General features: G+C 42.1%; 1 protein-coding gene across 2 annotated transcripts; it reads left to right on the forward strand.

The window, feature by feature from the left end:
* Nucleotides 1-1,135: 1,135 nt before the first annotated feature.
* On the forward strand, nucleotides 1,136-11,170 carry znf865 (zinc finger protein 865). 2 transcript variants are annotated; one of them, XM_012966086.3, is made up of 2 exons: nucleotides 1,136-1,211; nucleotides 4,714-11,170. In XM_012966086.3, the coding sequence occupies exon 2, from the start codon at nucleotides 4,733-4,735 to the stop codon at nucleotides 7,559-7,561; it is 2,829 nt and encodes a 942-aa protein (XP_012821540.1). In that variant the 5' UTR covers nucleotides 1,136-1,211; nucleotides 4,714-4,732; the 3' UTR covers nucleotides 7,562-11,170.
* Nucleotides 11,171-13,104: the final 1,934 nt, after the last annotated feature.

A 13,104-nucleotide genomic window follows, 5' to 3' on the forward strand; every position in this document is an offset into this window, starting at 1 on the left:
GGCATTATGTTCCCTGTAACAGAGGAACACGACGCAGTGGAGCTGCCACACCTTAACTGTGCGTTACGTCCCATTTAGTGAAGCATACAGTCAATGAAAAGCTTCATGGGTCACTCAATGTGTTCGTTTATGCACTGCGTGAATTGGGCTTTATTCTTATAGCAGAGAATTAATTATGCCTGTTTGTGAATTGGGACATTTAAACTTGCTTTATTTTTTTTTTTTATTCCCATTTAAATTTAGTAGGAGTCGGTTCATTTTTTGCCGACTCCGACTCCAGGTACCCAAAATTGCCTCCGACTCCTCAACTCCGACTCCCCAGCCCTGTTTTTTTCTGCATTCAAGTTCATCTGCTTGAAGGTAATCCTATTAAAAATGAATTGTGGCCTATTTGCCCTGGCCTATTCCTTCAACTGAGGTACATTTTATCCTGGTTGCATAAGAAAAATTACTTTTTTGCAAATTTACTAAATTAACCCTTGTTTTGTCCCTAAAGAAAAATTAAGCTGTCTCCATAAACAACAAGGGAGCCCACCATAAACTCAACCAGTCTTCATATAACTTATCCCTTGCTTTGCCCCTAAATTGTTAAGTGTTGCTATAAGACGCAATGGAGTTACTATCCGGCAAAGCCAGTGTACTAGAAATTGTATGGCCTATCTCAATGCCCAGTCCGTCAGACAGAACACGACCCTAGCTTTCACAAAACATACTGGGACCGTATAACACCACAGTTAAAAAAAACACCCTATTTAAGACTACTCCCGCACAATTTTAGTCATTTTCTCCTTAACTACTTCGGCCACTAAATTGAGAAAAAGCTGGCCAAAATGTATTTTCGGCATTCGGAACAGAGGCAGCATCAACAATGGTATTGCAGGAAACAAATGTATTTTTTTTTTTTTAGCTCCCTAAAAAAGTAGGAATCACAAGCAGAGAGCGAATTGTATTCGAACGTCCCCGCTAAAACCACAAGCGGACAGTACTAGCGCCTTGTGCCTCTGTGACGGAGACACGCTCAGTGCAGGCTAGTCATTCCCTAGGCGGGTACGTGCTGCGTCACTCCCTAGGCGGGTACGTGCTGCGTCACTCCCTAGGCGGGTACGTGTGCGTCCCTCCGCCGGGGGGGGGGGGTTGTGACGTCACTCTCCCATCTCGCGAGAGTGTGACGAAACTGTGGGAGAGCTGGCCTGCGGGAGCTGAGGAGCTGGGTATTTAAACGGCGATCCGGGACTGCGGGCTGTGTTATGAGAATCGGGCGGGACTGTTGGGCGGTATGCTCAGAGACCGAGCTGCAGCAGGAGGGGGTGTGGGTGCCGCTGGGAGGCTCGGGCTTTCTTTCATTTAAACAGGTGATTGTGTCACATGCTCTTATGATGTTGCCTGCCCATCCTTCCCCTGCAACAATCCCACAGCGCATCCCATACCTGTCACTTAGATAGGGCTCCTGAATTCTCATTCCCACTCACTTCACTGGAATGCATTGCAGTCTGCAGCAAGTCAGTGCATTCCAGGGAACTGTTTGTTCATGAGGAAGCCTGTTTGGGTGACAGCTTTGGGAATTTAGAACCAGGTCCCCCATCCCCATTTGTTGCTTAGCAATAGCTCCCAGCACCCCTTTACATCCAAAAGGATGAGGCTGTGATTTAGCAATCTATGCTTATCATTCAGTGCCAGCGGGTCATAAATCTCTCCAACCAATGGGCATCCTTCTAACACTATGGGCCGCTGCCAAATACCCCAAGTCTGTTACCTACAGGCGAGACCGCAAATAAAAGTTTGTTTTTATTTAGCAATAAAGAAATACAGTTACTCGCCAAAAGTAGAAAATGGTTCGGGTGCCCAAACCCTGTAGCTCAGGAGAAAACTCCAGTCTTCTTATTTGTATCTCTTATTTTTCCATAATGAAAGAAAATGTCATTCTAAGCACTTTATACACAAATTGAGTTCAATGGTTTGTACCTGTATTTTTCACCGAAAGCAGTTCTGGTTTATCCATTTCTGTTCTCTGCACTCACTTCTGGTTCTGTAGCCCAAGCCGGCTGATTTATAGGCCTGCGGGGAAACTGACGTATTGGGACTCGGAACAACACGAGTGCAAAGAACAGAATGGGATGCGTTCTACTGCCATTTGAAATGATGTTTATAAATAACATAAAAAATGTTTGATGAATTTTATATTGGAAAGTTGCTTAGTGTCGCTTTATCTTTCATATATGGAAATAGATTCTTCAGTAGCTAATGTGTAGCAGCAACCTTACAGTTAAAGGGTAAATTGCTTGGGTTGAGCCAAATTACTAATTTGTAATTATTTTGTAAGAAGTTGAGGTTACATTTGTGCTATGGTATTTATTTATGTTGGGGCATATCTTTATCGCCCAATTTTCCTTCTCTTGCAAGGGGCTTCTTTCAAGTTATACACTAACGGCATGGGTTAAAAATAGCAAGCAGCAGGCAAGTTGCAGTGTTCAGACTTGCCAAAGAGCCAGCAGTGTAGGATGATTTCAAGTTTTTCTCTGTTCTGTGTTGGAAATTTGGCTCCTACAAACTGCCCTATTCATTATTCACTGAACTAAGCCTCAGCCCACACTTTATAACCCCAACCACTGCTGTTTTTTTCCTGCTTACTGTTGCACATAAATTGAACACTTTCTTTGTTTTTCCCAGCTTATTTAGAATTTCATATTCATTGGGTTAGTATTAAGTGTAGTTGCTAAAAACTTGGCGTCTGGGGAAGAGCTGATATCAATGGCAGGGTCATATTGATTAATGTGCATAGAGTGTGTATTACACTTAGTTGATATGCTCACTTGCTTCCTATAAGCTCTTGTTTCAAAGAGAAGACCACATGGCTGGTAACCAATTTTGGTTCTGTAGCAAGGGCTGCCTGGGGCAGTTGGGGGAGGAATTTGGGGGCTATGGGTCTCAACTTGTGCTTTTTGACAGTAAGCAGTTGTGCATAAAACCACTTTCATTAGAAAGCTTTTAGCTTTTTTAACTACTGTATAACTGCGCCTGGGCAACTTAGTAGAGAGAGTGGTTAGACTGAACTAAAGCAAAAGGAGAAAAAATAATTTTTAGCGATGTAGCATTTCTTTTTTTATTGAATAGCTGCATGTTTTATCTGTAATTAACTACATTCTTTTATTAATGTAATGAAGTAGTGGGCTGTCCCAGACACTTGTACTGGTAGTATAGGAGTAGCTTTATGTTTTGTTTTTTGCTTTTTCTCTCTGCTGAAATATGTATGTCTGAAAGTAGTTCTAAGTCATCTGGCAAAGGGAATAATGTCCTTATAAGATCAGTGTACAAACTTGAAATGAGGGAAATATTGATAAAGTGATGATGAAACAATGGAAGAGGAAAAATCGATGGCAATAGAACTGTAAATTAACACCTGGTCCAAAGCTTAACTCAGGTGGCCTTGTCCAACTGTGTCACTGCAGGTTCAACGTTTCCCACTTTGTCCCTCCATTTAAATAGAAGTATGGGATCTGTTATCCAGAATGCTCGGGACCTGGGGTTTACCAGATAAGGGATCTTTCTGTAGGGATAAACGGCAAGACACTTTTTTATTATTACTTAAAAATGGACTCTATGGGAGATGGCATTACTATAATTTGCTTTCTGGATAACAGGTTTCCAGATAACAGATCCTATCCCTGTATATCCTTACTACACTTTTAATTAAAATTAATGCAGTATCAGTTCTGAATGTAATGCCAGTCTTTGTAACAGCATGTAATGAGGTTTATTATCCAGGACACATTTTTTATATATATAAACAACTGTAGATCCTGCTTTGAAGTATCTCCTTAAAATAGTTTCAGGCGTCTGTTCTAAGCACAGACCATACACCACAGACAGAATTTCTAAACATTACATTTTCTCTGACACTGAATGAGTTATGCTTAAATATTTTTGGTGGTTAAAATCCCTAAAAGGGCCCTGTCTGCGTTGTAGATCAAGTGCTAATTGGCCAAGCATTAACTTACACTTAAAGCAGGGCGCATTCATCCTGTGAGACTGGGCTATTTTGGGGGTTATTTAATGTATAATCATTTTTAAATAGAATTATGGAGATCTAAGTTCCAACCCTTACCCAGAACACTTCAGGTCTGAGCATTCTTGATAGCAGGTCCTGTAACAGGATTTTTCAAAATAAATTGTGTCAGCAGACAGTATGCATGTAAAGACCCCAGCAGGGAACCATTCAGGAACTGTATTCTTTGCCACTGGATATTGTTTGTTTAAAACAAACAAAATAACCCATATTCATGGTATGAGAATGTCTATTCTGATACATGCACAACCTGAAAATCACATGAAACCTCATATCTAATGGCAATACCAGGTACTTATATGTACCATTATACTCATTGTGTCGCAGGGCTGCCATTGAGGATATTAAAATGATTAAGAATGCAAAGGTGACCACATCTGGTGACTTAAACCGGATGAATGGTGAAGGCTGCAACCCTTTTCTTCAGCTGAAGCAGGTTGCTCATTCGAACTGTTCCAGAGCATCGATATTAGAACCAGATAATGCCATGGGCCCCAGCAGATAGGGTATTCATCTTACATGGGGCTAAAATGGATGGAGCAGTTGTTTGTATGGAGACAAATTTAGGAATTCAGTGCCATGACTGTTTTTGAATTGAAGTCACTATAGCTTGCTGTGCTAATTTCTGGTTTATCATTGGTCTTTTTCAGGAAAGTTTGGACTTGTGAGATGGAAGCTAATGCAGGGGATGAGGGCATTCACTTTCAGAACTACCCTTTTGATTTCCTGGAGTTCTTAAACCATCAGCGCTTTGAGCCTATGGAATTGTACAACCACCATGAACATGCCAAGGCTGTAGCAGCACTTCCGTGCGCTCCCCCTCAGTACGAATATAATCATCAGACCCAGCCCAATCACGTTCAGTTTGCAAGCACTAGCACTTCAAAACCTAAAGAATTTAAAGTTGAAGCCCCCCCTTCCTCTTCACTTTCTCCCTCCAAAAAGCCAGATATAGCTACCACCCAGCAGTTCAACAATCAGCCTCCAATCACAACTACCCAGACAATTTTTGACAGTACTTTCAACGCAGCACAGTGGGGAATTGTTGATCTATCGAGCCACCAACATCTTTTCAACAATTTAAAGCGTAGCCTCCCTGTGGCTCAACAGTTGCCAGCTGAAGACGAGAATAAGGACGATAAAAACTACTTCCGACGCCTGAAGTATCTCATTGACCGTCGCTTTCCTTGCACAGTGTGTCAAAAGTCATTTAAGCAATCATCACATCTAGTACAGCACATGCTGGTGCACACTGGTGAAAGGCCCTACGAGTGCAATACTTGTGGGCGCACATATAATCACATCTCCAGTTTGATAAGGCACAGACGTTGTCATAAAGAGGAAACAGAAGCTGAGGTAACTAATTCTGTCCCACCCCCAGACGGAGAGGCAGCAGCAGCTGCCGCAGTTGTGGCAGCAGCTGCGGCTGCAATGTCCGAGGCAGCTGCTGGGTCTGCTGAGATGCCTGTAACCGGCAGTGAGCAGAGTATTCCCTTACCTCAGGATGGGCCATTCACGTGCACTCTTTGCTGGAAGGTGTTTAAGAAACAAAGCCATCTTCATCAGCACCAGATTATACACACAGGAGAGAAACCATTCAGTTGCAGTGTGTGCGCAAAGAGCTTTAATCGCCGTGAGAGTCTAAAACGTCATGTAAAGACTCATTCTGACTCCATGAAAGTTCAGTGTGAGGTATGTGGAAAATCATTTCGGGACACTTCATACCTGTTGAAGCACCAAGCAACACATACAGGTGAGAGGCCAGATTACAAATGTGAATTGTGCGGAAAGTCTTATGCTGCCCCCCAGAGCCTTTTGAGACATAAACAGGTTCATGAGCAAGGCCTTGCATTGCAGCAGCCAATGGTGCAGCAGCAGCAGCCCCTCAGCGAGGTGATTAAAGAACCCACATCATCAGTTACAATAGAAGCAGCTTCACTTCTAGGTACAGATGTATCAAACGTTGGTCCAGCTGCTATTAGTGTAATTGGGAAAATTGGATCCTTTTTCAGTCAGTCTTCTTTACAGAAACCGCCTTCTGTAATTAACAATGCCAACAAGAATTTCTGCTGCAATGTTTGTGGGCGTGGCTTTGGCAGGCGGGAAACTCTCAAGCGACATGAACGCATTCACACTGGAGAGAAGCCACATCAGTGTTCAGTTTGTGGGAAGCGATTCAGAGAGTCATTTCACCTCACTAAACACCATGTAGTGCATACCAGAGAGCGGCCATATAAATGTGAGTTGTGTGGAAAGGTGTTTGGCTACCCTCAGAGCCTGACCCGCCATAAACAGATCCACAGACTCCAGCTACCTTGTACCGTGGCAACTGGTACTCTTCCACCAGACAGACTTACTTTTGGATGTACAGATTGCGGAGAGAGGTTTCCAGACTCTTTTCACCTAATGAACCACAAGGAGTTGCACATGAATGAGAAGCCTTATGTGTGTGATACGTGTGGTAAATGTTTTGGATTTATTGAAAACTTAATGTGGCACAAGCTAGTACATCAGACAGCAGCAGAGCGTCTCCATCCTATAAGTCAGTGTCAAGATGTAGCAGAAAGCCAACAAGTAAATTGTTTAGAGACTACTGCCCCTAGTGATGTCTCTGGAGCTGAAGTTGCTGCAGCAGCAGCAGCTGCTGGAGTTGTGGCCTCTCCTTTTGAGGAACACCCTGTGGTCCCCAGCGGGGAGCGATTTTCATGCAGTATTTGTGGTCAAAGTTTCAAGCACTTTCTCGGCTTGGTCACACATAAGTATGTTCACTTAGTAAGACGCACTCTTGCTTGCAATGTATGTGGACAGAATTTTGCAGGTGCTTATGATCTGCTACTTCATCGCCGCACCCACTTGCAGAAGAGGCATTTCACTTGTTCTGTGTGCGGAAAGCGTTTTTGGGAAGCAGCTCTCCTCATGCGTCACCAGCGTTGCCATACTGAAGAAAGACCTTACCGCTGCACCATTTGTGGCCGTGGCTTCTTGCATTCTTGGTATCTTCGCCAGCACAAAGTGGTGCACACTGGGGAGAGAGCATACAAGTGTGCTCTCTGCAACAAACGATTTGCCCAGTCATCTAGTTTGGCAGAACATCAGCGGTTGCACATAGTGGCTCGCCCTCAGCGGTGCCCGACCTGTGGCAAGACTTTCCGTTACCGTTCCAATCTCTTAGAACACCAACGTGTGCACTTAGGTGAAAAGGTTTACCGCTGTGACCAGTGCGGGAAGAGTTTCTTTTACATTTCCTCCATCCTTCGGCACCAACGTTCCCATGATGCTAAACCAGACCTGCGTTGTTCTTGTTGCCTCAAGCTTTTTAAGGACCCTAAGTATTTTAGTAAACATGTGCAAACCCACCAGGGTGGTCGGCCTTTCAAATGTGGAGCCTGCGGCGAGGCCTTCAGCAATACCTATGGACTGAAGAAGCATCGGCATGCACATAAAATGGAGAGATTAGCTGCCGCCGCAACACTTGTTGAAGGACAGAAGACTTTGTAACTAGGTCCATACTAGACAAACATGCAAATATTATAGCCTTGTTATTGCTTCTCACTGACCACATTTTCTGTAAAGTTCCCATAAACTGTAACTATAAGAGGGTTAAGATATTGTAATTAGTCCACTTTGTGTGTTTAGATGCAGTGTAACAGCAGACTGTGAGCAGAGCAAGTCATCACCTGTGCTGGACTGGTCAGTATCTGTTCATGAATATCAAAACCTTCGCTGCTGTAATATCGGCTACAAATAATGATGAAATATATATTCAGTGCTGTGAATTGCTGCCATTATCATTTTCTACTGTTGAGAATGGTAAAACGCAAACGTAATGTACAAACTTAAAATAAATGCTATAAACTGTAATAATGTAATTTACCCAAGAGAACAGTGAATCAGAAAATTCTGATGGTCGTAAAACGGGTCCATTCCTTATGTAGATGTAAAAAAAAAAAATGGTTGTTGTGCATTTATAAATGAAGGACTCGATAAAAGGCATTATGTATCATCTAACCAAAGAAAGTATGTAAGTAGTAGGCTATGCTAACAATGTTATTGGCTTCACTAAAATACAACAAATCATTTTGTGCAGGGTTTGTTGGTTACAGAACTTGACATCAACGCTTTGCATTTTTTGTTGAACTGTTGGGTAATGTCTGGGTGAGCACCTTGCCCTTCCCACCCTTTCAGATTTCAATGCGCTGGAACAGAAATACCCCTCAATGTCTGCTTCTGTACAGGGAAGAAGCATGCATACACAAACTGGCAGCGTTTGAGTACACTATGTATTATTTACATACCCCCTTTCCTAGGTCTCGAATCTATTAGATCCGTTTGTTTATTCTTTTTGTTTTTAATCCAAAGTATTATACAATGTATACATCTGTTTTCATTGAAACACATCCTATGTTCACTGACTGTAGGATTGCATTTCTAGGCCAAAACTATTAAGCAGCTATAAAAAAAACAAAAACTCAGGGCTATTCTGTTGATACATTTTAATCAGCTCAAATCTTATCTGTTCCACTAAACAGTTTGCACCTTTTTTGCTAAATGTATGCACTGAAATCAGCTCAGTGTGCCTATACCTGGACAGGTGCAATGGCTCCAGGTACAGGCAAAGCACATTAATAAGCTTTTTAAAGCGTAGTGGTGGATTCTCCCACTGCGTTTATCCTCAGGCCAAGAATTTGCCCCATGTAGTAGGAGCTTTAGAGTCAGACAGTGTAGAAGGATTTGGTAAGACACCCCTGGCAGTCAGTGTGACACTTAACTATAGAATTGTTGGAACAGAGGGGAATGCATATGTAAAACATCAGTTTATGTAGGCAGTCAAGGAAACAAAGTAAGTTGGGATTTTTGGTTTGGGTTGAATGACGGCACAACAGAAGGGTTCTAGAAGAAGGGTAGCTGTGGCAAAGGAGAATTAATGGTCTTTATGCAAGGCAAAATCTTCAAACAGGCATCTGTTGTTGCCATTTCCCAGTCTCTTGCACTTGCAATATCCAAACTGCTTATATCTGACATTTGCTGTATTTAGGCCAGTATGGGCCTGAGAGAAGCTTCAGATAAACACTGCTAGAGGGAAAGTAACTATATGAACATTTGAAAATGTTCTTTCTGCCCCAGCCTGCTTACCAATAGAACAGGCGCTTGGGGAAGCCTATAACAGGTCACTCGTTTGATGGGGTCACCAGGGGACTTGGTCAACTGGGCCAACTTTCAGACATATTTGCCTATGCAGAGGTATCTGAAGATGTTGATGACTTGGTCTGGAGTGGCTCAGTTGGCATCCAGTGTCTGCCCGGGTACATCCATCTTAAGGATGGGCTTACTTGTATTGGCATTATTCTTTAATATCACAATTTGTGGGTGTGCTAGTTGACCTTTAAGACATGATTTTGGTACCACCAAAACAAGGATTTATTGTTGAGCTCTGTGAGGCAGATTTCAGAATTGTTGGGATTAGTGATGAGCGAAATTTTTACTTCGGCCATGGATTTGCACCAAATTTCCATGTTTCGCCATTGGCAGATTTTTTCGCAAAACAGGAGCAAAAATTAACTGCAGAAAAATTCACTGCATGAGGAAAAAAAGTTGTGTTAAAAAAAAAAAACGAGACATATTAGCTTATCACTATTGGGACTGTAACCCAACTAATATTTTATTAAGTAGAACGATTTTCAAGTTGGCTTAACGTTTACTCATTTTACATAATAAATGTTCATTTCTAGGAGCCAGAGTAGCTCTGATTGCTATTATGGTGTGACCTCTACCAACTCTTTGAAGCTATAACATTTGTAGGTCATGTTTTTATGAAATATACTGACCTACTTGCTGCCTTTTACAAATGATTATATTTATTAAATTCCATCTCTCAATGGCACGCAGCTATGAATTTTCCCTGCTTTAAATGCAGTGCCAGAATACCCCAAATCCCCCCCCCCCCCCCCCCCCATTGCTGGCAACTAAAATTGTCAAAGTGTCTGCAAAAATTATATGATTCCTATTTAAAGTGTGATTTGAGGTGTCATTGAGGCAAAAAAAAACATGGCGGGCAAGATGCCCAAAATTGTTGTGTGCCGTAAACCTTTATGTCACAAAGAAAGCCCTGCATTAGGCATCATTTATAACTACATGTGCAGCGCTCCATTTATGAGGCATTCACAGCAGATGTGTCAAAAGTGATGAAAATTGTCAGCTTTGCTCACCATCAAAATGAGGTGTGGGGTCAGTTCCTTAGGCACTGTGTGTATTGGTGCAGCCCACTGGGAACCCTGCAACTACCCCCCACCTTTACAGGTCATGGTAACTCCAGGGTTCCCCTGAATAATAGGCGCACTTATGCTTATTTCCTAACAGGAGGCAAGGAGCAGACTTAGGGCTATTTACCATACAGTTTAATCAGGTAAAAATGCATTTGTTTGTACTTACCATTATTTTGTTGGGTCAGTGTGACACCTGGCACTTGTACTTTATTCAGAACAGGAGGCAAATTAACTCGGTGGCGCAGAGTACCACTGTATGGAAGTGCAGATAAGTACCTTCAATGAATAGGATTTTTTTTTGTGCAACTGCAGCCAGTTTTAGCGGCCCCACAACTTACAGTCTACTGCCTTCTGCCTCTGTAACTACTCAGTATAATGGCCTTTTTAACATAACTGTCATTTAATAAGCTTAATTGTGGTCCAGTTTTTTAAAAAATGCCACGAGGTTAAAAAACTGTATCAGATCATTTCAAATTCTGATTAAAACACTGTTATTGTCTTTGTGCCAATTTACTATATCCAAATGAACCCAAATATCAAATTTTCTGTGTTTTTTTGTCAGATGTGTATGCTGTACAACTGCACATATTCACTGCTTTTGTTTCATATGGATTTTTAATGACCCCCCCCCCCTTGCTTTTGACATGGTTTTTAGTGTTCAAATTATTCATGCAATTTGTGAAGCTTTTCTTTTTGTAATATCCTTGCCAGTATACATTGTAGCAGCTACTGTCTGTTCTGTCTTGAGAACAGTCAAGACAAACCAGCCATTAAACAAAGCATTTTCAAATGATGGGCATTTGTAATACCATTGTCTCTAAATTAAATACAGAAGTTACATCAATGTGTTTGTTGTACTAGCTGCATAGGGAAATATGGGTAAACATTCATTTTTCTGTTCCTTCAAAATATGAATATATACCAACTTTGTATGCTGAAATCCAGCTGCAAAACTGTTCTTTCTGCATCATTTGAAATCCTGGCAGGGGAGGAGGGACTAAACCATTGATGTTACAGATTGTAACAACTTCTCCACATCTTACAGACAGCATGCAGAAACTGCATAATCCACAATGCACTGCACTGATGCATGACGTGTGCAGGGAAATGTGGGGTTTGGAGAAGCCAGGCTAAGGAAAGTTGACACCTGTTAAAATTTATTTCAGTCCCAAAGTAGTCAGCCAGGAGAATGGGAGGGGGCAGGCTTAGATAACTGTTTCAAACCATATTATTACATTACAAATCATGGAAAGGCCACAAAATGTTCAAGTTGTGCTTGGGTAGAGTTCCCCTTTAATATTTTACTCATAATTGACATAGTGTCCGATTGTTACAGGCATCAAACTGGCTTATTAGAGTGCTTACATTCAAAGTGATTGTATTCATTTAAATGAAGAAGATAATTTGATAACTGGCTTTTTACGCCTTTTCCTACCGTCAGAAGGTGTTACTACAGGGTTCCCTTACTAGTTTGTGCCAAATAAAACCAAAACCTACCACAGCCATGTCTGGGGCCAAGTTTACCATATAGGCACGCAAAGGCCCGTGCCTAGGGTGGCAGCGGTTGGGTGCATATATGGTAAATAACTTATGTACAAAATAAAGAGATCTGCCCCACTGGCACAGGATACCTGCCGGCTAAATCTGGTGCATGCACAGAACAGCAGGCCCTTCTACACATGTGCCAATTCAGGGCCGAGTCTAGTGCCTGTGTCCAATTCTGCTATTGTTGCACCAGCAGTAACGCCATTCACACTCAAATGCAGTAAGGAAAACGTGCACAAAGTGTGGATCTGTCCTCTTCTTCCATTCACTGTGAGAAAATGCTATAACTTTGACATGTTCCTCTTCTGGGTCAACAGGAAGACATTTGAGATCTATTGTGCATGGGGGCTGGGAGAAGCATTGGCATTTGATGGCAGTACACACAAGAGATACAGCATAGGGAGAATATAATTACAGAGAAAAGAGCAATAACATTTACATTACTTAAAAAAAAAAAAAACTACATTGGGAGAAAAGTCACCCCTTGTGATCTACTTAATTTGAGAAGAACAAATTTTAGAGCTACTTTTTCCTCTGCCACAGCCATTGAAGCACAGCAGGAAACAGCACCAGTCACAAGTCTTGTTCCTTTAGTAAAACCCTTTCCCAGCAGATGGGATTAAGGCCAGAGGCAGTGGCAACTGAGCCTACCACCACCATCACCACATTTTCTATGTCTCGGCTCCAACTTCCTTAGGTGTATTGCCTTCTAATGTAACGAAAACAATGTTTTTGTTAGGCCCCCATTTACACTACCCACACTGCAGATAAGGAAATTCATACAATGGCATGGACTTTACCTGGGAGCCATGAATGCCTTGCTTTTGAAATGCTATTGCTAGATATACACATGCTAAGCCAGAATCTGTTTATACATATCAAGCAATGGAAGCTTGGGTAGGAAGGGGGGGGTGTTAGCCCACTGTAGTGATGTGCAAGTCAGGAAACACTCAACCCACACCCAACACTAACCTGCAAATTGTAGCAATTGTAGGGCCCGCACCCGTGCCTCTGCGTGGTTCCAAGATAGGGAAACTACGGGAACAGAGAGAGTGTATTCCCTAGTCTGACCTGCACCTGCAATGGTCACCCAAATTTCATCCCTAACCCACCTGACCTAAGGGTGAACACAGGGGTTGCAGGCAAGAGCCCTTGACCCTAACCTTTCTCGGTTTTCAGAAGGACTTTAGAAGAAGTTTTTTTGTTTGTTTTAATGAAACACTCAAAAACAAG

This window comes from Xenopus tropicalis, chromosome 7 (genome assembly GCF_000004195.4).
Source record: "Xenopus tropicalis strain Nigerian chromosome 7, UCB_Xtro_10.0, whole genome shotgun sequence".
Classification (NCBI taxonomy): Eukaryota; Metazoa; Chordata; class Amphibia; order Anura; family Pipidae; genus Xenopus; species Xenopus tropicalis.

Excerpts from the sequence above, each read along its gene's own strand:
- znf865 (XM_012966086.3), top strand. The coding sequence starts at position 4,733 with ATGGAAGCTAATGCAGGGGATGAGGGCATTCACTTTCAGAACTACCCT.